The sequence below is a fragment of the Stenella coeruleoalba genome (assembly GCF_951394435.1).
Source record: "Stenella coeruleoalba genome assembly, chromosome: 5".
Classification (NCBI taxonomy): domain Eukaryota; kingdom Metazoa; phylum Chordata; class Mammalia; order Artiodactyla; family Delphinidae; genus Stenella; species Stenella coeruleoalba.
In genome coordinates, this window is record NC_137150.1 from 66440157 (window position 1) to 66462465 (window position 22309).

The 22309-nt window shown below is 39.4% G+C and overlaps 1 protein-coding gene across 1 annotated transcript in view; it reads left to right on the forward strand.

The window, feature by feature from the left end:
• TPRG1 (tumor protein p63 regulated 1) overlaps window positions 1-22309 on the forward strand; it is a gene marked incomplete at its 5' end in the record, with an annotated part of 111242 nt that overhangs the window by 35662 nt on the left and 53271 nt on the right. The window contains 1 exon segment of the mRNA XM_079922016.1: window positions 2482-2655. Within this exon segment, the coding sequence (XP_079778142.1) occupies window positions 2482-2655 (174 nt within the window).

Sequence of the window (22309 nt, forward strand, 5' to 3'; positions counted from 1 at the left end):
TCCTCCTTCATCTCCCTTTTTCTCTCCTTCATGTCTCTTCCTGTTCCTCTTCCTGTTGATTAAACTTTTAATTTTGTCTCGCCTGTCTTTAGACTGCATTGAGGAATGGCACATATTGGGGTTACCCAAGGACACTTAGGTCCCTGACAATGATAATAACAGCTCATTTACAAACCACCGATTGAGAATCATGTCCCTTAATCCTCTCCCCAAACTTAGGCGATGAGTACTGTCTCCATTTCACAGATAAGGAACGTAAGCTACAGACAGGCTCAACAGCCAATCTTACAGAGTTAGTTAGCTGGAAGTTTTCATCCCCAGTTACTCACCTAGCCCAAAGGCCTCCAAAATGATTATGATTGGCACTCCTTTACCACTCAACAGCTATTTATTTAGAGCAGGCTGTTTGACAGGAACAGAGTAAATAGCCCCGCAGGCACAGTCACAGCCCTCATGGAACACACACACACACACACACAGACACGACACACACACACATAGGGATGATCCTCAGATGACACTCACTGGCATTGCCCTACCCTCTGTACTTTGGTGTCCATTCTGATTTGTCAGTGTTCATGTGGTACCAGTTACTAAACTTTTAACATATCGTTCCTTCTTACAAACTATGAGAAGTGCTGAAAATGGAAAAGGATCAGAAAGCTTAAAAAAATGTAATAGGGGGACAAGTTTATATCGGAGTTTAAGAAATCTCCTTTGAGTGAGGCATTTGAACCATGACTTGAACAATGAGTTTCTCAGCCTGCTATGAGATGGTGCTGGGCAGAGGCCAGACCATACAGGGACCTGTAGTCCATATTATGTAACTTGGATTTGATTCTGAAATCAAAAAGGTGTCATTTAATAGAGTGAACAGGGGAGTAACATCATTCCTTTTGTATTTGAAGAATAGCACTCTGGTTACTATGTGAGAATGGATGGGAGCAGGGTGCCCAGTCCTAATTTTTACATTAGATTGACTCTGTGTAGTGGGGGTTCAGATATGAATCAGTCACAAATCATCCTTTTCTGTCTCTTAGGGAAGACAAAACATGCACTGAAACGGTTATCATATAAGTCATGCAGTGCTATATACAAAGGCTGTAGCAGACAGACAGCAAAAGCGTTGAGAGTGAGGAGAATTTCAGACCATGCTCCCTTTCTTTTAACCAGAAGCATTGCTTCTGGTTCTCTCTGTTCTCTCTGTTGGAGAGATTCTTAACTCAGAATTTTCCATGCATATCCTGAAAGGCTCTCAAATCTGAAGCAAATCAATTCAGTAAACACTTACCCAGTGTCTGCTTTGTCTTTGGCTTGTAAGAATCTCAGTTCACTTGTTTCACTATGTTTATACCATAAGAAAATGACAGAATGAGCTTGAAATAGTGATGGCTTGGGTGGAGGTCACTGGACCTATATTCAAGTCTCCTTTTTTTTTTTTTCTATTTTGTGGTACGTGGGCCTGTCACCGTTGTGGCCTCTCCCGTTGCGGAGCACAGGCTCCGGATGCGCAGCCTCAGCGGCCATGGCTCACGGGCCCAGCTGCTCCGTGGCATGTGGGATCCTCCCAGACCGGGGCACGAACCCGTGTCCTCTGCATCGGCAGGCAGACTCTCAACCACTGCGCCACCAGGGAAGCCCCAAGTCTCCATTTTATCTTCAGTCAGCAATGCGACCTTTGGAGATTAGCATAAACTAATGCCTAGTGAGTCATCCAGATTGAGTTAGAACAAAGATTATTTTTGGTGTGCTTTGAGGAAGATGTGCTCCATGAAGGCTTTCTAGAGAACTGGGAAGACACGGAGGAGCATGAATCAGTTGACTGCAAACATGATACAATCTTGCTATTCCCCTAATGGATCCTGTCAAGGCTAATCATCTCTGAGCTCTGTGGCCGTAAAACCTCTCCCTGTGGACTCCCCTGGTGGCACAGTGGTTAAGAATCCACCTGCCAATGCAGGGGACACAGGTTCGAGCCCTGGTCCGGGAAGATCCCACATGCCACGGAGCAACTAAGCCCGTGCGCCACAACTACTGAGCCTGCGCTCTAGAGCCCGTGAGACACAACTGCTGAGCCCGCATGCCGCAACTACTGAAGCCCGCGTGTCTAGAGCCCGTGCTCCGCAACAAGGGAAGCCACCACAATGAGAAGCCCGTGCACCGCAACAAAGAGCAGCCCCGCTCACCGCAACTAGAGAAAGCCCGCGTGCAGCAACCTAGACCAAACACAGCCAAAAAAACCAAAAAATAAAACGAACAAAACAAAACAAATCCTTTCCCTGTAATCCTCCACTTCCCTCCTCCCTTGGTCATGGGGCTGGAATGAGAGAGAAGGGATGGCATTCTTCAGCTTCTCTTTCTTCCGAGGTGATCAAACCTCATTATTTTCTGTGTCAGTAGATATGTTTCAGACAATTCCATTATTTTCAACTTGGAAAGATTATGCAAATAACTTTTGTTCTCTGTGGTGATTTTTTACAGGACAGACCACTGGAACAATGAGGAGAGGATTTTGCTGGTCACAGACAGGATTCTCTTGATCTGCAAATACGACTTCATCATGCTCAGCTGTGTGCGGTTGCAATGGATTCCCCTGAGTGCTGTCTATGGCATCTGCCTGGGCAAGTTTTCCTTCCCTACAGTGTCACTGGACAAGTGAGTATGATGTCTTAGACTCAGGAAAGTGGTGCAGTGGGTGTGGGGCAGGCAGGGGAAACAATCACCACATTCAGTTCAGTGCTGTAAGCTGGGAGAATCCAGGGGAGAACAGTGACGCTGTCGCCGAATTCATCAAACAATCCTTGAGTTTCCACTCTACGTCAGACACCAGGGATACAATTTTAAGTGCATTTGTACTTTAATATGAGTACCTGACAAGTCAGTGGTTGAATGTAAAGTGGAAAGAGCTGTGGGGACATGGAGGAAGCGGTTTTCACCTAATCCCTGTGGCAGAGATTAGAGAAGCTTTCCTGGAGAAGAGCTTGAGCCAATATTTGACATGGGGTAGGAGTCAGCCGAAGAACAAAAGCTTAAGAATATTCCAAGCAGAAGGAAGAGAGAGCAACCAAAGGAATGAAGGTAGGAAAAAGTTCTGTAGAGTAAACACCATACAGTACCACTCCCACCTGTGAGGTAAGCCTGACTACCCCCCTGTCTCCTAAGAGTGCTGTGACCTGCAAAATACCCAGCGCTTTTAATTAAGGCAGTCTGGTTCTAGACACCTTGGTGCCTTTATTCGTGACATTTTAACCCGTGGCTTCTAGCCCCAAGCAATTGACCATTTCTACCCTTCCTTGCTGTACAATGTTCCTGCAACTTTCTCTACAAAGGTAATGCCTACCACACAGGGTCAACCAGGTCTGAAACATTCCAGGGAGAGGTGTGGCCAAATGCACCAGCGTGACTTTATAACAGCAACCACTGGAGGGCCTTGTTCTTGGGGTCCTGCTGCCATCCTCACCCCCAGCAGCTGTCACTTGCCTTGGGGAATTGAAATTATTCTACAAAGCTTAATGAACAGAACCCAAGATGGCTAATAAGACTTCTTGAAAGAAGTCTCTTTGGGATCTTTCCTGGAAGCTTAGTGGAGGAGGGGACATCACCTCTCTCGGAGAGGTTGACAGTTACCAAGAGACCTGGTGAGGTCTATAGAGGAGGGTTGCTGAACTGAGCAAATTCTTGTTATGGTCTCAGGAAGAACTGACTTCCTTCAACATTTTAAATCTAAGCCGGAGGACAGCTGTCTTCCTCTGAACCTCTGAATGTGAACTCTTCCCATGGAACTGTGAGCTCTTTTAGGGCAGGTACCTTTTGTGGTTGTCCTTCTTTAAGCACCTGGCTGAAAAATCTTTCTAAAATACTGAAAAAAGTATAGGCCGATCAAGTGATTGGGTTTCCTTACATAAAGCATATCATATCAGAAACCTATTTCTTATTTGCTCTTTTCATGGACGCTAGAAATGATTGATTTAGTTCACTGACTTTTTTGAACTGGTGGATCTTTCAATAATATAGGCACGTGGTAAACATCTATTTAAATATCGCAAAAAATTATTTATTGTCAGGATATCTCTCCTAACCCAGACTTTCAGTTTTCCAGAATTATTTTCAAAGGTGATAGTTAGCAGTTTCGTGTGTTTTATGCTTTTTTTTTTTTGAGAAATAATCTGCAAATATATAAGGATAAAAATGTCTTTGTATGTATATATGTGGGTTTACACATATTTGTAATATTGATATACACATACATTTATCACAAATTATTTTACCCAGCGGGTACACATACCATAAAATGTCCTGCCTGGAGACTTTGTTATGTAATCATGGAAAGATTAACTTCAGTCCTTTTAATAGTGCAGAATATTCCATTTCAAGTCTAATCTATCTATCCAGCCCCTTATTCATGGATATTTATTTTTATCTTCTCTACTACAAACAAAGCTGCTATAAATATCCTTGTCTACAGGACTTTGCGCATATGTGCAAATGTATCTGTAATGTAAATTTCTGCAGGCGGAATTATTAGGTCAAAAGTCATGTGAATTTCAACTGACAGCTACTGTCAAATTGCCTTCTAAACAGGTGATGCCAGTTCATGCTCCCTCAGTGTGTGAGCATCCTTTTTCACACACTGTCACCAATATCCTGTATTATGAAACTCTTTTTCTTTGCCAGGGAAATAAAGAAAAACGTCTTACTTTTGTTCTAATTTCCATCACTAGAATTTGAAGGAAGCTGAGGGCGTTTATCTTAGGTTAGAAAGTAATTTTATTTCTTTTTCTGTGAACTGCCTATTTTTCATCAGAGCCCATATGTTTTCTATTGAGATATTGATTTTTCTCTTACTGATTTGTAAGAGCTCCTTATATATCAAAGAACTTGGTCCTGTTTCTGCCATATATATTGCAAATTTTTTTTCCCGTTTGTCATATCTCTTTTAACTTTATAATGCTATGTTTTACTGTCTTTGAGTTTTAGGTTGTCAAATGTATCAATCTTTCAAGACTTCTGAGTTTATTTCTTTTTGAGAAAGGTTTTCTCCACACTGAAATTATAAAATATATTTCCACCTTTTCTTCTAAAGTTTTTACAATTTATTTTAAAAAATAGTTAAATTTATGTTTCATCTGGAATTTACCTTAAGTAAGAAAAAAGATAAGCAATCAACTTTATTTTTTTAACCAGATGGCAGGCTAGATTTCTCAACATCATTTATTCAATGCTCTCCTTCATCAATATATATTTTACCATGTGTATTTGTGTTTATTTCTGGATTATCCATTCATCTGTTTACTAGAGTACAAAATGATTTTAATTATTATAACATTTTATTACATTTTAATATCTGGTAGAGTTACTCCCCTCTTATTAATTTTTTACAAGAATTTATTTATTTATGCATATTTAGTTTTCCATCAGCTTGCCTAATTTAAAAAAATCCTATTGTTAATAGGATTTTCGAATGTTAAATCAACCTTTCAGTCTTAAAATAAACACACTTAGTCATGGTGTATTATCTTTTCTATACATTGTTGAATTCAGCTTGCTAATGTTTTATTAGAGAGTTTTGTGTCTATGTTCATGAGGATATTAGTGTATTATTTTCATTCTTTTGTAATGTCTTTGCCAGGTATTTGTGTTATGCTGGCCTCAGAAAACAAGCTGGATAGTGTTCCCTTCTCTTTTATTTTCTAAGAGATTTTGTGTATAGCTGGTGTTCTCTCTTCCTTGAATGTTTGATAGAACTTACAAAGGAAATTTTCTGGGCCTGAGATTTCTTTGTGGGATAGTTTTAGATAATAAAGTTAATTTGTTTTATAAATATTGAGTTACTCGTATTTTTTTCTTCTGTGTTAGTTTTGGTAAATTATATTTTTCAAGGAATTTGTTGTTTAAGTTGTTTTATTTGAAAGCATATAGTTGTTAATATTCCATTGTTATCCATTTAATGTCTTCTTTCTTAATTTTCGTGATCTGCATTCTCTCTCTTTATTTTTTCTATTGATGAACCTATTGATTTTTTTTTTTGGTTTTAACAAGAACATGCTTTTCACTTTGCCAATTTTCACGATTGATTCTATGTAGTTGATTTCTACTATTCTATTTTTTTCTTTCTTCTACTTACTTTTTGGTTTACTTCTCTTTTTCTTTTTTTAACTTCTTAATGTGGAACCTGAGGGCATTGATTTTAGGCCTTTCTTTGTTTCTAACGTGAGCATTTAAATCTATAAATTTCCTTCTACACACTGCTTTCCCTACATCTCACAGATTTGGGTATGTTGTGTTTATACTATCATTCAGTTAGAAAGATTTTCTAATTTTCCTTGTGATTTCTTCTTCGACCCATGGATGCTTTAGAAAGTGTACTGGAAATTTTCCATATATTTTGGGTTTTCCTAAATATTTTAACATTACTGAGTTTTAACTTAGAGAATATACTGTCTTTGACTTTAATCCTTGTAAATGTATTGAGACATTTTTATTGACGCAACTATATAGTACATCTTTCTGAATGTATCATGTGCATGTGAAAAGAATTTTGTGTTTAGTTTTCTATAGATATCAATTAATTCATTGAGTTTGATAATGTTGTTTAGATTATGGGTTTACTGATTTTTGTCTACTATTTTTTTTTTTATTGGTTACTGAGAGGGGAATGTTAAAATCTGCTATTATTGTGGGATTTTCTCTTGTCTCTTTAATTTTATTATTTTTTGCTTCAGGTATTTTGAGAGTCTATGTTAGATGCACACATTCATGATTGGTATGCCGTTTTGATGAATTGAGCCTCTTTTCATTATGAAATGTTGCTTTTTATCTCTGGCAATACTCTGTCTAGAAATCTATTTTGTATCTCATATTATTATAGGCACTCTATCATTTTTATACTTATTTTTACATAGTATATATATTTTTTCATCCATTTACTATCTCTCTTTGTATTCAAAGTGCATTTCTTGTAGGGATCACATAATTGGGTCATACTTTTAATCTGTTCTGATCATCTCTGCCTTTTAATTAGAGTGTTTAATTCCTTTTGTAATTTAGTAATTTTGATATGATTGAAGTTAAGGATACCTATTACTTGTTTTCTCTTTCCCCCTTCTACTTTTAATTTCTTTGTACTTTTTTCAACCTTCTTTGTAAGTATATAAATATTCTTCAAATTATATATATAATTACATATATATAATTCTTCATAATTTTATATTGGGTTGGCCAGAAAGTTCGTTCGGGGTTTTCCATAAGATCTTACAGAAAACCTGAACAAATTTTTTGGCCAACCCAATACAATATATATAAGCTTTTTAGCTATAATATTTTACATAATTTTGTAGTTGCTTTAGGCAGATTTTCTCAACCTCAGCACTATTTACACTTTGATCAGGATCATTCTTTGGCGTGGGAATCTGTTCTGAGCACTGTTGGATGTTTAGCAGCAACACTGGCCTCTACCCACTGGGTGCTAATAGCACCGTGCCTCTGTGTTATGACAATGGAAAATATCCCCAGACATTGCCAAACGTGCCCTGGGGGTAAAATCACTCTGAATTGAGAACCACTGTTCTAGAAATTAAAATATAAATACTTTTCACCATGCACTTAGAGTTAATATTATAACACTACACTTAATATTATAACACTACACTTAAAACATAGAAACCTTGTAAATCCATTGTTCTAAGAATGTAAATGTTGGAAATGGCATGATAAAGTCAGTGTAGTCACAGGAGGTAACAAGAATGAGGCTTTGAAGGAAGAAGTTTATTACACTCACAAGTCCCAGAAAGGGAGTCACCATATGCCATGTAGGGCCATAAGGGAAGACACAGTGTCCATCAAGAAGCAGAGGGGCAGGAGCTGGGGGACAACTTAGGCCATGATCTTTTTTAGAGTTTCCACAGGAAAGGCAAGGCAGGGCAGGGTAAACAGTTTATGATTGGCCAGTATGAATAATTTTGATAGACTTTAAACTGCAGGTGGTTCCTGGTTGCCTGGTACCTGGTTCTTAGCTAAGGCAAAAGAATATTGCCTTATGGGAAATATGGGCCAGATAGAGGAGGTATGCCTCTGGATTATTTAATTTGCATATCAAAATCCATGTGTTGGGCATTTTGCTATCTCTAAGAGTTGGCTACCCCTAAGAGGGGCAGTCTCTTCCCTGCCAGAAAGATGTCAGAACATTATAATACACAGAAAATTAAAATATATGTATACAATATACATATAGCTCCATTTATATCCCCTCCTCACTGCCTTTTACATTGCAGTTGTCATGCATATTACTTCCATGTGCATTTTAAACCCCACAAGATAACATTATAAACTTTGCTTTAAGAAATCATATGTATTTCAAAGAAATTAGAAAATAAAGTTATCTTTTATATGCACATGTTTTCATTTCTGATGCTCTTCGTTTGTTCCAGAAGATTCAAGTTTCTCTTTGAGGTCATATTCCTTACACATGAAAAATTACTTTTTGCATTCCTTGTAGTGTAATCTACTATGATAAAATTTCTTATTTTTTATTTTGGGGGAGGTCTTTATTTAGCCTTTATTCTTAAAGAATATTTCCTCTAGTTAGAGAATTCCGACTTGACATTTTTTTCTTTCAGCATTCGCAAGATGTTGTTCCACTGTTTTCTGGCCTCCATAATTTCTGGACAGAAGTCCACAGTCATTTGACCTGCTATTCCTCTGTGTATTCTCTAGCTGCTTTCAAATGTTACCTTTATCTTAGTTTTCAGAAGTTTGACTATAATGTGCCTACTCCCTTGAGTTCTGCTATTAATTTCTAGTTTTAATATTATACTGTGTTTAGAAAATGTCTTCTCTACTATTTCTACTCCTTGGGCTTTACTGAATATTTTTACATTTTAATTGTTAATTTATATCAACATTTCATAAATACTTGAATGTGCAGTCTCTGCTTTCTTTGCATAGAATTCGATAAATGGTACTTAGATCCATTATCATTATGTTCTTTGTGTCTTGTTTGTCTTTGCCTATTATTCATTAATTAAGTTTTTTTGGCTACTTGATCTACTCATAGACTGAGAGAGGAGAATTAAATTTTCCTTAACCATTATGCTTTTTTTTTTTTTAACTTTGTGACTTAACATTATGAATGTTCGTATTGTCTTGTTTGATGTAGGAACATTTATAGATGTGGAATCCTTATTTTAGATTATAATCTTTTTCATTATAAAGTTTATCTCCTTTAATGTCTTCCTTGCTTTTGGTCTTGTCTGCTGAATATTGCAAACCTTATGTCCTTTTTATTTGAATTTTCTTCATATATTTCTGCCTGTTTTTTACTGTAAACTTTTGGGGTTTCTTTATTTTTTGATGTGTTCTTGTATGCAGCGTATGATTGAATTTTACTTTGTGATCCAACCTGAGGGTCTTTTCTTTTAATTGGTAAGATTAACCTGTTTATACATATTAATGTGACAGTTACAGTCTTAGTTCTGCCATCTTGATTTTTGTATTATTGCATTTTTCTAAATATATTACCGTATTTTCTATATTTCCTTTGTTTTCCATTGAGCATATTTTTCTTTAATCAAGAAAGTTTAGAGTCTTTTTCTACTAATGACTATAAGTGTAATTTATAGTAATCTTAATTCTATCTTTTTTGAATATTATCTATTTACTTCCTAAGATAAACTCATTGACATTAACAACCCACTTTTTCCTCTTCTTTTTATACTTCTCTATCATTCATTTTTTAAAGTTGCTTATAATTATTATTATTAGTTATATCATGGTTATTTATTTAAAGAATATGCTTCCACTTGATATGCCATCTTCAGCAGTGTATATTAAAGCTCCATGGTGAGACATAAGAAATCTTCATATTCATACTATTCTCACATTCTCTCATCCTTCACCTCCCTTCTTTCATTAGTTTTACCAGACAAATTTCATTTTTTATGGCTTGTTTTATTTGATTTCCCATGAGGCACCCAGTTATTACCATAGAGAGTTGGTGTATTTCTGGGCCTCCTAATTAACTTGTGTGGCTTTATTCAGATTTTCATCCTGGGTTAGAGTAAGAAAGCGTGTCCCAGCAGCTAGCATGCTGTTAAAAATTAAAATGCTTATTCTGGGCCCCCCCAGGTGTAGAAACATGGTGTGATGAAAGGATGGTTTTTAAAGTTCTGCTCAGTTTTTTTTAGCAAACCTCCATAGTAGAGTTCTGAACAGAGGATAGAGTCTTGGATTTCAGTCCTAATTTTACAACTGTTAACTTTGTTTCCTCATCTTTCAAAAGGTCGTTCATACTGTCATTCTGTTTCACTAATAGTCTTATTGTACAGCTCTAATGAGATAATTTGAAAGCGCTTTGTAATATGCCTTATAGATATCAGGTGTTAACAAGTTCTGATTTTTCTCCCAGATGAAAGCTTTTCTTAACATGGAACTAAGTAGATTAATTTGATTTTTATCTTTATTTCCAAGTCAGTTAGCCCTTCTTGGTTGGGCATTAAGTCACCATTATAAGTCAGAGTTCATCAGGCAGGGAAAGGAGGAAGAGGCAAGGGAAAATCACCTGCTAAATAATCATAAACTGAATCCAGAGGAAAGCCTGAATAGAGTGAGCACATTCCCTTGTTATAAGAAAATGCAGTGACTTAACATTAGCACCTGCTGGCTGCAGAAGGCAATGCTGACACTGTTTACCAAGAGCTCTTACCTCCCTCGTGCCATTTGACCTTCAACAGCAAGAATAAATAGCATGGACTGACTGCATTTTAGAGATGAAAGAAGTGAGACCAAGAGGGGTCCAGGGATTCATTGCACCATCAGCTATTTAGTATTAGAGTTGGGCTTCAAAATCAATTCTTCTAACTTCCTGTCCAGTGTTCTTTTCCTTTAATAAATAATATTTTATCTCCTTTTCTTCTCCCTCCCCTCCCCTCTCCTCCCCTCCCCTCCTTGTCCCTTCCTTTCCCTTCCCTCTCCTCTTTCTCTGTCTATGATCTTGATTCTGTGTTTTCATCCTCTGTCCTCTCGTTTCCTCCTCTCTGTCTCTCTGGGTGAAGATAACCTCTCCTGGTAATGTAGCTTCTGCTTCTCTTAAGAAGCTGTGAAGAGGTCTATTGGAACTTAGCAGAACCTGGGCCCGTGTATCCCACGTATCGGTACTTACAAAACAGAGCTGTTCTGTTTTATTCACTGATTTGCCTTTGGCTTAATATGAAGTGAGAGTGTGATGGGAAGAGACACCTACAGGCTATGGATCATTTATCTGTGAGATGAAGGAAGATTCTCTTTGGGTTAGAACATTCACCAGACACAAAACCAGGAAATGGTAAAAGGTCTGGTTGATCTTACAGAGTAACTAGCTTAATTAGTTGCTAGTACATAGCCTTTATTGTTCCTTATCTGAGATGAGAACCCTGTATCTTATTTCTATCATAATTGGATTCATTCCCAGATTTTAATTAAAATTTAATTTTTGTAATCCTGTTGAGTCTATAACCTCCCAGAAAAGGAGGAGGGAGAGGAAGACTCCGTTTCTATGAGATTAACCATTAGGTTAAAGCTATGACCAATTTTAGCCACAGCAGTTTTCCTACTGCTTGAATTTAGACAATTCATTTTAATTCCTGGGCTCTCAATTTCCGATCTATAAAATGTCAATAATAAAAATCCCTGTCAGGCCTAACTCATAGGTCATTATAGATTTAAATAAAGGATATAAAAGTGTTTTGTAAATTGTAAGGTGTTAAAATAATTGTTACTTAAAGAGTTCTAAAAATCCATATTTACTTGCTAACTCTCCCATTTTTAAAAATATGCCCACAAGAGATAATGATGAGGAAACTGAGTGGTCAAGTGACTTGTATGTAATCAAACAGATAACATGATGGTGGGGTCTCGAACATGAGATCCTCTGATTTCAACTCCTCCCTTTGTCATGCACCTAGTTCCTACTGGTCCTCAAATGCATTGTAATTTTTGAGGATAAATGGGCCCCATTTCATGACCTCTTTTCCTATCTGAAGTCTGTAATCAGGAGGTAGAGGATAAGTAGTTTAGAGCTTAGAGAGCAGGTTCTGAAGTCAGGCTACCTGGGAGCCAATCCTAGATCTGCTTCTGGGTGACCTAGAGCAAGTCACACAACAATCTGTGCCTCAGTCTCTTCACCTGGAAACTGGAGAGGGTAATAGTATCTATCTCAGTCCATGTTGAAGATTAAATGAGATAATACATATAAAATATTTAGAAAAATATCTGGTATGTAATAAGCACTTGAAGGATGTAAGCTTCTATAATAGGTTTGGGAGAAAGACACTGATTGAGGATTCAGGGATCTGGGTCCTGATCTACTTTCTTAATCAGGAAAGTCTCCTCCCCTGGCTGAATTTCAGTTTCCTCACTTATAAAATCTCTGAATTTTCTTTATGAAGTATAATGTCTGGGACGCCCTCCTCTTTCATGTCTTCCTCATGCTGATACTAAGTCAACAGGGGGCAACTCCTAGCATTTACAATGTTGTATTAGTTTCAGGTGTACAGCAAAGTGATTCAGGCATTCATATATATATATACATATATATATATATATATATATATATGCATGCACACATGTACACACACACATATGTATTCTTTTCCAGATTCTTTTCCCTTATAGGTTATTACAAAATACTGAATATAGTTCCCTATGCTATACAGTAGGTCCTTGTTGCTTACCTATTTATGCATAGTAGTGTGTATACGTTAATTCCAAATTCCTAATTTATCCCTAAATCTCTAAATTTTTTTTCCTTTTTTAATTTTTTTTTTTTTGGTCTTGAAATCCTGTGCTTTTGTGGTACTCTATTTATGTAGCAATTTCCCCAAGTCATTCATCTTAGAGGGCTGAATGATTTTACCTAATCAATTACTCCTGTGAAAAAGGTCTAAGATTTTCTGCTGGAAAATATTGTTGCTGTCACATTGATATGCCAACAAAAGCTGAGTGGGAAGGTCAGGCCTAGAAATGCCTTCCTGCAAGAGTAGGCATTACACATTTATCTCTCCATGCCGTTGAAAATTTGCATTCTGCATAATATAAGGGATAGAATGCTGCAGGAGAGAGGCTCGGAAGTTGCTTGAGGTGGTCACCCCTCATCCTGTCCGTAGAGACGCTGGTGAAAGCAGAGGCTAGGAGCTGTCCCTGTTGACTTAGTATCAGCAGGAGGAAGGCATGAGAGAGGAGGGCATCCCAGACAGTAACCCATCACCTCAACCTTGCTCCCTGAGATCCAAGGGCCAACGAGCTGCTCCGTGCCCCGAGAGTTCTAATTTGGGCATACGTTTGTCAGATGAGAGCTTCAAAGGGGCCTCTCCTCTGCTCTGGGTGAAACCAGCTCATGGCCCAGGCTGATTCTGCTGGCTTCGTGTCTGTCAGTGCGTCCTAATCACTGTTATAAAGCGTGGTTCTGCGGAACGCCTTGTAAAATATTTTCCTATTGCTCCAGCAACATCTCCTGTCTAGACAATCTAATTATGAGCATGGAGCAAACAGCTGAAGTGTTTGCCACCCCCAAGGGTTGCCTAACTCCAGGAGTGGCGGTGGAAGGACAGGGGAGGGGGTGTGGATAGCATTGGTTACTTCTTGTTGACCAGAAAATTGAGTGCTCCAAAGGAATCCAACTAACTTTTAATTAAAAAGAAATGATCTGGTGGAAGCCGGCATTTTGTTGTTTTTCCAAACTCCCTGGAGGATTAAAGGTAGCAGTTCATTTCCCTCCAATCACATCTTTTTCTTGGCTTCAAAGGTGGTTTGTGGTCTCTTTGCTTAAAAAAAGAAAAAAAAAAAAAGCCACTGACTTAGTCATCTGCCCTCCCAGCAGCGTTCTGAAAATAAAAAGCGCTCCCTACATGTCTGTTCTTTCAAAGTAGTAACTCGATTACACTGAGCTCTGGCCATGTAGCAGGCATGATGATGACAAGGTGATGAGACCTGGATTCTGTCCCCAGGATGCTTATGGTCTCATGGGAAGACAGACACATATGATGTAATGCTTTCACCAGGCTTTGATGACTGCTCCGGTGGAAAGCCAACAGTGCCATGGGCACAGGAGAGGGAGAGAGAATTTCTCCTGGGAGACATGGGAAGGTCTTAGAGAGGAGGTGGAATTTGAGCAGGTCTTTATAGGATGAGCAGAATTGGGGCAGAGAGTGAGGAGTAGTTCAGGCATAAGCAGACGAATGCCCAACTAGTGTGATCATGCCAGTTCTCCTGTGGGGCTGGGTCTCAGCTGTTGAGAAGGCATGGTGGAAGCTTTTGAATGGTTTTGGATAATTATATGACGTGTTTATTTTTATTCTTTTAAACTTTTATTGGAGTATAGTTGATTTACAATGTTGTGTTAGTTTCAGGTGTACAGCAAAATAAATCAGTATACATATACATATATCCACTCTTTTTTTTTTTTTTAGATTCTTTTCCTGGATAGGCCATTACAGAGTATTGAGTGGAGTTCCCTCTGCTATACAGCATGTTCTTATTAGTTATCTATTTTATGTATAGTAGTGTGTATATGTCAGTCCCAGTCTGCCAATTTATCCCTCCCCCCCATCCCCTGGTAACCATAAGTTTGTTTTCTACGTCTCTGACTCTACTTCTGTTTTGTAAATGAGTTCATTTGTACCCTTTTTTTAGATTCCACATATAAGTGATATCATATGATATTTGTAATATGAGGTGTTTAGGTTTTAATCATCTTAGGATCTGAGACGTTGAAGGTTTTAGGGGATGAGCTAAAACAATTGGCATTTTTCTTTGGGAAGATTGGGGGGCAACAATATAAGAGATGGTTTGGAGGAAACAGGTATTGGAGAAAGGGGCAGGCTAAGGGAGAGATTCTCAGATTCTCTGAGGGTAGAGTTGGGAAATTATAATAATCTGAACTGGGTCAGTGGATGAGAAAAGGAGACCATGGATGTGAGATTTGGCTGCAGTAGAAACTCTGGCAGGTCATGACCGAATCAGGTGTTCTTTGTATGGGAGGGGGAGTGAGGGAAGGAGCTGTGAGCCTACAAGTGGAAGACGCTCCTCATCACGCTTATTATTTGGGGGCCTGCTTGGCTAGGGGAAAAGTCGATGGTTGGAATAAACTATTCACGCCACTGACATTCACCAAGCATTTGCCATTACCAGATGCTGGGCTGGGCACTGTGATGCCATTGTGCTAAAGAGAGAGTTTCGGCCCTCACGGAGTTCACAGTCAAGGGGACAGTCAAATTATCATACCAATAAGTATAAAATTACAACAGTGAAAGTGCTTTGAAGAAGAGCTCTATGCGGTATGTGAATTATAGATTGCTAAGTAACTACTTCAAAACTTGGTAGCATAAAATAAAAATCATTTATTATTTCTCTGTTTCTGGGTCAGGACTGTGGGTGTGGCTGAGCTGAGTCCTGTGGTTCAGGTCACTGGGGCCGTGACATCTCAGGCTCACTCATGTGGTTGTCAGCAGGCTGAAGTCCTTGATGGCCAGAGAGATCGGTTCCTGCCGTGTGAGCCTTTCTCTAAGACTACTGACAACATGGCTGCTGGCCTCCCTCACAGGGAAAAAGGGAGGAAGTGAGAGGGAAAGAGAGAGATTAAGCAAGACAGAAGCCACAGTCTTTAGGTAACCTAATCTTGGAAGGGACAGTTTATCACCTCCGCCATGTTCTATTCACTGGAGGCAAGTTGCTAAATCCAGCTTATGCTCAAGGGGTGGATGCCACGCGAGGCCATGCATGTCAGGAGGTAGACACTGGAGGCTATGGGACAGGTAGCCTACTGCATGAGGGCGATCAGAGCATTTATTACAGGATTTAGACCTAAATCGGAGGGTGAAGATGAAGGAAGAGTTCTCTGCGGAAGGGCTTCTGGAACTCGGACTGAAAGAATGAGTAGGTGTTGACAAGGTGAAGGAAGTTATGGAGAGCGGTCCAGGGAGAGAGAAGAGTTTGTATAAAGGAGGGAGAGAGCCTGGCACCTCTGAGGAACTCCAAACAGGCCAACATGAGGGCCCAAGGGACACCGATGTGGAGATGAGTTTTATATTTAGTTGTTGATGAGCTATGGCTTTTGGGAAGAATTAGAGTAATTCAGCTTGTATCTGTTACTTGCATTGGCATTCCCTAGAGGGAAGGGGTTCACAGGTAAAACTAGTTTGAAAGCCCTTGCTGTAAACTGTAGGACCATTTCTGGAACTGCTGGAAAATGGGTCTGATTCAGTGTATAAAATGAATCAAATTGCCCACTTATCTCTTAGAATAATTACTTATTGTGTAATGCGCTAATGTTCATAAATCAGGCTGGGCTACTTGGGGGAAGGTGTATAAACACAAGGCGTTATCAGTGATGATGGAAACAGATTTGGGGGATTAAAATCAGATGTGCACCTTGATGCTATGGCGTTTTACTCCCAACTAAGAGACCTGGGAAGTTCATGTGAGTTCTTGAGGAGGGTTTCACGTTAAGAAATCGAGGCAGCAAGGTGTTGGGAGGTGGATGGAATGGGTGTAGGCATGGAGAGGCAGGGTGGGGGCTGGGGAGGTCTCTCTTTTTAGCTATTTGCTCTGCTATTGAAGGGCACTAGCCTTCATCAATCCAAGTCAAATGAATGTGACTACTTAGAAAGGCACCATGGAGATTCTGCTGGGCTGGGAATAAGAAAATCTGAATTTTTATCCCTATTGTGTCTTCAGTGTTCGGTGTGTCCTTGAAAGAGAGTTGTTTCCCCTCTCAGAGCCTTGCTCTACCCCCATGTAACATGAAAGGGATGAAATTAGACAACCTTTAAGGTCTCTGCCATCTTGTGGACCAATGATTTTATAACCTTCTTTCCACCATTGCTCTTGTGAAATGAGAACAGTAAGAACTCCTTGTCAGCAGTCAAGGAATGTTGTGACCAATGACAGTTTTTGTTTTGGGAAAGTGTTTAACATTGGTGGCAGAACTTGAACTTTTGTGCATTCATTTTGCAGACCCCAGGGAAAGATGGAACCAGTGGAGAGAATACAGGCCAGAGTTGGTGTTTGATACATTTTTTTTTTCCAGCTTCAACTGACACATTCTTCTTCTTTCTCCTCTTTTTTACCCCCCTGCTCTTCTCTTAGTCCAAACTCCCTGGACCCAGCCATATAGTTCATATTTTGGGGTTAATAAATATCTACCATATAGAGTTGTGAAGATTAAATGAGAACACTTGAGGAGTGCCAAGCTGATGACTGTTATAGGTGCTCCAGACACATTACTTTCTTTTTGCTTTCCAATATGCTCTGCTTTTTTTTTTTTTTTTCAATTAGGAAGGTGGCACTCTACAAGTATCCTTTAAAGTATTACAAAATGCTAATAGAGAGACACTACCTGAAAAGTTACTGAGTCACTGATGGGACAGTTAGGACTACAGGTCTATGCTGTAAGTTTCACAGGAAAGAAATGTTAATTATTCACTCAACTCAAGGCCTGTTACTCTGCAGCAAAATAATGGAGAACTGGAGCCTGTTTTCTGATGGAAGTAGGAACTTGATGAGTTGGTTTGAGAAAGCCTAAGCCCTGTTAATGGGAGATGGGGTCTTTCTGGGAGCAGGGAAAGTTCATGTTAAAATTCTCCTAGGAACAAGATGGTAGCCCTCAGTTTAGACCAAGCAGGAGGCACGTAGAAGAAGGGACGACTCTACAGGTATGCATGGAGAAGTGGCCTTAAACCCAGTACACGGCCACCTGAAACAACTAGGGTTATATTTTTTTTTACCATTTGGTGATGTGGCAGCAGGCAGAGGAAGCTGGTTCTAGCGTAAAACCTGACTTACAATTAAGAACATTAAGTAATTAATAATCTTTGATTTTTTAGTTAAAAAGTTGTTTCAGCTACTTCATATAGTTACAGTCTTTGTGTGTTGCCGTTGCATTTTTTTCTCCTTCACAGTAAATTGGATATTGCTGCACCTGGATTCTGGAAACAAGCTTTAATTGTAATAGTTTTAATGTGATGATTTGACAAATGGAAGACAGTGCCTAGTAGTCTCTGTAGGGAAAGAAAGATGAATTATATATTGGTCTTGCCCTCAGTCTGAGCTGTAATTGGGAACAGGGAGAGTAAATATATAGAAAACTAATTTTCACAGAACAAAACATAACATGACAAACCCTAAGTGAAAGACAGAAGCAATGTATTATGGGAACAATGATGAAGCAATTATTTCTTTTCTTTTCTTTTTTTTTTTTGCGGTACGCGGGCCTCTCACTGTTGTGGCCTCTCCCATTGCGGAGCACAAGTTCCGGATGGGCAGGCTCAGCGGCCATGGCTCACGGGCCTAGCCGCTCCGCGGCATGTGGGATCTTCCCGGACCGGGGCACGAACCCGTGTCCCCTGCATCGGCAGGGGGACTCTCGACCACTGCGCCACCAGGGAAGCCCCAATTATTTCTTTTTAAGGTTGGGAATTTTTGCTAAAGAGACAGACTGATGAATTTTGGTAGAGAGCAGTAAGGTGCCTCATAGACTAGGGGAAGAGTATTATCAAAAGATGTGATGATACAAAAGTATAAAACATTGCTTCAGAAACCATGAGTAGCCTCCTGGGTAACTGGAGTGTAGGGAGAGTGGTGGGAGAGAGGAGGGGGAGAGGAAAGCCTGTTCATGGAGAATGGCAAATGGCAGAATAAGGAGGTTGTATATAGTTTGATTGGCTAGTGGGAGTCATAAAGGTTTCATTGCAGAGAGGTTTTCTGCCTCTCTCGTGTCCCTACAGCCTATAGTACATTAGTATGTGGCAGGCACATTACTGTGTACTCAGTGACTGGTGAGTACCTGACCACACCAGATAGTGGTGTGTGGGGTGGATTGGAGCACTGAGAAAAATATGATCGGATCTTTGAGTCAGTCCTGGTGAGAAGTGTTGGATGCTTGACCTAAGTGTGGAAAGGAGAAGTCGTAAATGAGAATCTGAGTATCATTCTCTTGAAGGCAACACTGATTAATGGCCTCAGACTCCAATGGAGCAAAGTCATTGAGATTTGCTTGGACGACGATGAAATCTGGAAACAGAATTGCCTTAGGGTTTATGGACCTACCATCTTCAGTAAGTATCAAGTTACATCACGTACTGCGATGAACTGGGCAACAGGCAAGGATTTTGTCACACATGCTCTTGACTTTGCCTTTGGAAATCTGTGCCAAGAATGCCCTGGATTTGATCTTGGGTGCGGTGCTGTCCACTCACTCATAATGCCCTGGGAGGCGTGTTGACAAGGATGGTGGGGTTTTGCTGAGCTATTTCTTGGCAAATCTCTGAGAGGAGGCGTTCCCCAAATGCCACAATACTGTTATTTTTGAGTAATGGACTGAACCCAGGTGCCTGATTGGACAGGGCCATTCTTCTAGATAAATATTTGGTTGCCAGGAGGTTATATTTAAATGAGAAATACCTCCTTAGGAAGTTATTGCCTAGGAATTCCTGCAGAGGGCAGGATCCCACCCCTGCTAGGAAATGTTTGAGAACCACCCTAAAATGTTTTCTGTACTCACTATACACTTAGTGTGAGGGCATCCACTTTGAGGTTCTCTGAACTCTGTTGCTCTGAATTACAAGAAAACCCAGCAGTGTTAAGAGACACTACATTTCTCTGGGGGAAATGCTTCTGGTCTTCAGTGTCATAATGGCAGGACTCTGAAGAACAAATGGAATCCAAGTTAGGGATTTGGCTTTAAAGAGAGAAGTCAGTTCTCTGAAAAAGAGCCTGGTTCTTTCTGGAATCCAATCACAGAGTCTGGGAAGCTAGGGAATTTGGATCTTTCAGACGTAAGTCACTCTTGCCTTTGCTATTGCTCTTTGTAATCCATGTTTGAATGTTGGTTTTTCAGGCCCCACCAGTTTAGCTTTTTCTGGTCTCTTATGGAGAGAATCCTTTTAGTTTATGTATTTTCTTTCCATTTTCACTGAATGAGACTATTAGGACTCAGCAATTAAATCTTATAACTTTTTTGGGAATCATCTGTCCTTAGAAATTCCCCAGTTAACATCCTCATGTTTTTTCTTTTAAGAACTCAAAACAAAACACAAATGAAAACACACAGCAAAAAACCAGGCATAAGCAAAAACACAAGTAAAGAGATGATCACGCCAATGTTCTGGATCAAAGTTCATTTTTTGGATCCTCCTCTCAAGATCCACCTTAAACACATGTTCTCCATGACAACATGCGGCATCAGGGTCACAAGCTGGGACTCTCCCCATGATTTTCTGAATCATAACTTAATCACTAGTGATGTATTATTTATTAGTATTATTTTATTTTTTAAATATATGATTTTTGTTTTTAACACTTTGGATGCCTTTCATTAGGGGATCCACTGACATAGATCATGTCAGAAAGAAGAAACCTTACCCATGTGTACCAGCTAAAATACAAGTGAGAAGAGGTTAGTTTAACAGATGGGGCTGAGCCCCCGGGCTATGTAGGGTCTGTTTTGGTGAGAATCCATCTGGAGGAATGACATGGGGACTGGGGGACACTTGGCAGAGTCAAAGTTCAAGATTTGTTTCTTCTGATTTATTGCAGAAAAAACTGCTATTTATGATGTGTTTAAATTCTTTCAATGTGCTATTATTATAATTCAATAAATGAGAATGAGTGACAAGAAATATAGGTTTTTGGAGTTGGAAAGAAATTTAGAGTATCTGGGTCGATCTTCCTCATTTTATAGATGTAAACTGTGGTCTTAGGGGACTGTGGTCCAGACCCCCAATGGCAAAGCTGAGAGTAGAGCTTAAAGATGGAGAAACAACCAAGGAGGTTGTTCATTGACTTAAGTCTGTAAATTCCAGCATTTTAGGTTTTCTTCTCCTTATGTCGTCAGAAAACAGGGAATCTGCTTTTTAGAAACATCTAGAGAATGACTCATTGCCCAGGTAGATAGAAGATGTAGAATAAGAGTTTCGACTTTCCATGAATGAGCTCCCTGACAAGTTTACAAGTGTAAACTTGAATATCTTCTCTCTTCTCTGGACTGTTTTTTAAGCATCTGTAGAGTGATGAGAGCAGTCTGTGATCTTCCAGGTGTCTTTCAAAACCAAAATTCTATAATATGAAACTGTTATTGCTCTTAAAAATAATAATAAGAGTGATACACTAAGGTGAAAAAAAGGTCCAGGTGGTTTTATAGAAATTATACTATATGGAAGTAGTTTTAAATTTGACCTGATCTCAGCATTTAATCCCTTGTGCCTTTGTCAATTGTCATTGCTGGGAAGAGTCTATCAAAAAAAGGTTTCCCCTCATTGCTTCTTAGAATTTTCAAATAACCATCTCTTTAAATCCTAATTTTCTTAAAATCTATGCAGTTTCCCTGGGCAGTTGCTGGGTGGCAGCAGAAGTGCTGAAGTGGTGGCCTATGTAAAAAGCAGAATGGCAAAATCATTCCGAGACTCATTGAGCACCAAGTGTATGCCCTAGTCCGCATAGCAAGTGAGTGATACAGCTGGAAGGGCTAGTAGGGCTGGGATTGGCAGGTAAAGGAAGAAGCTTTCCTTTCCCATTGTTTGTCACTGGTCCTTTGAAAAGGGTGGTAAATAATTATGGTAGCCACTACAATTTACTGAACAGCTGCCATGGACCAGGCACTGCCTTAGGCTCTTTAGATATGTCATTGTGAATTCATATATCACCATTGGCAAGGTGTTATTATCCCCATATTACAGATGAGAAAATTGAAGAAAAGAAAAATTATCTGAACCATGCTGAAGGTCACAAAGCCATCCAGCACTTTACCTGGGATGAAACACAGATCCCTATGACACCAAAACCTAGACTTTTCCTACCATATGACACCAAAACCTAGACTTTTCCTACCGTGGGAGTGCTGAAAAAATAAAGCCAACAACAGACATCTCACCTCTGTTTCTGAGGTGGGTGAATCAATGGGTCAGGCAAAATTTTGGCTAGAGAGAGAATAGTAATGTCTGTTCCCAGTATGTTAGTGTCCTGGAATCTGCAAGACACCTTGCACACTCATTATTTGATTTGTTTCTCCTCTCTCTCTGTCACACACACACATGCATGTGCGATCTCCTAATAAATGCAGGAAGGTTGGTTAATTTTGAATTTTGTAAGTGAATAAACGGAGACTCACTTGAAGGTGAAGTCATCTTGGCAAAGTCCTCAGTAAATAGTGCAGTGCTGGGTCTCCTGATCCCTAGGCTGGGGCTTTTTCACTAAACCACAGTGCCTTGAAGAGATGGGTTATTTTCTCTACACGGGCTGTCCTCTAAGATCAATTGGACCAAAGGTAGAGGGACCGTTCACCTTT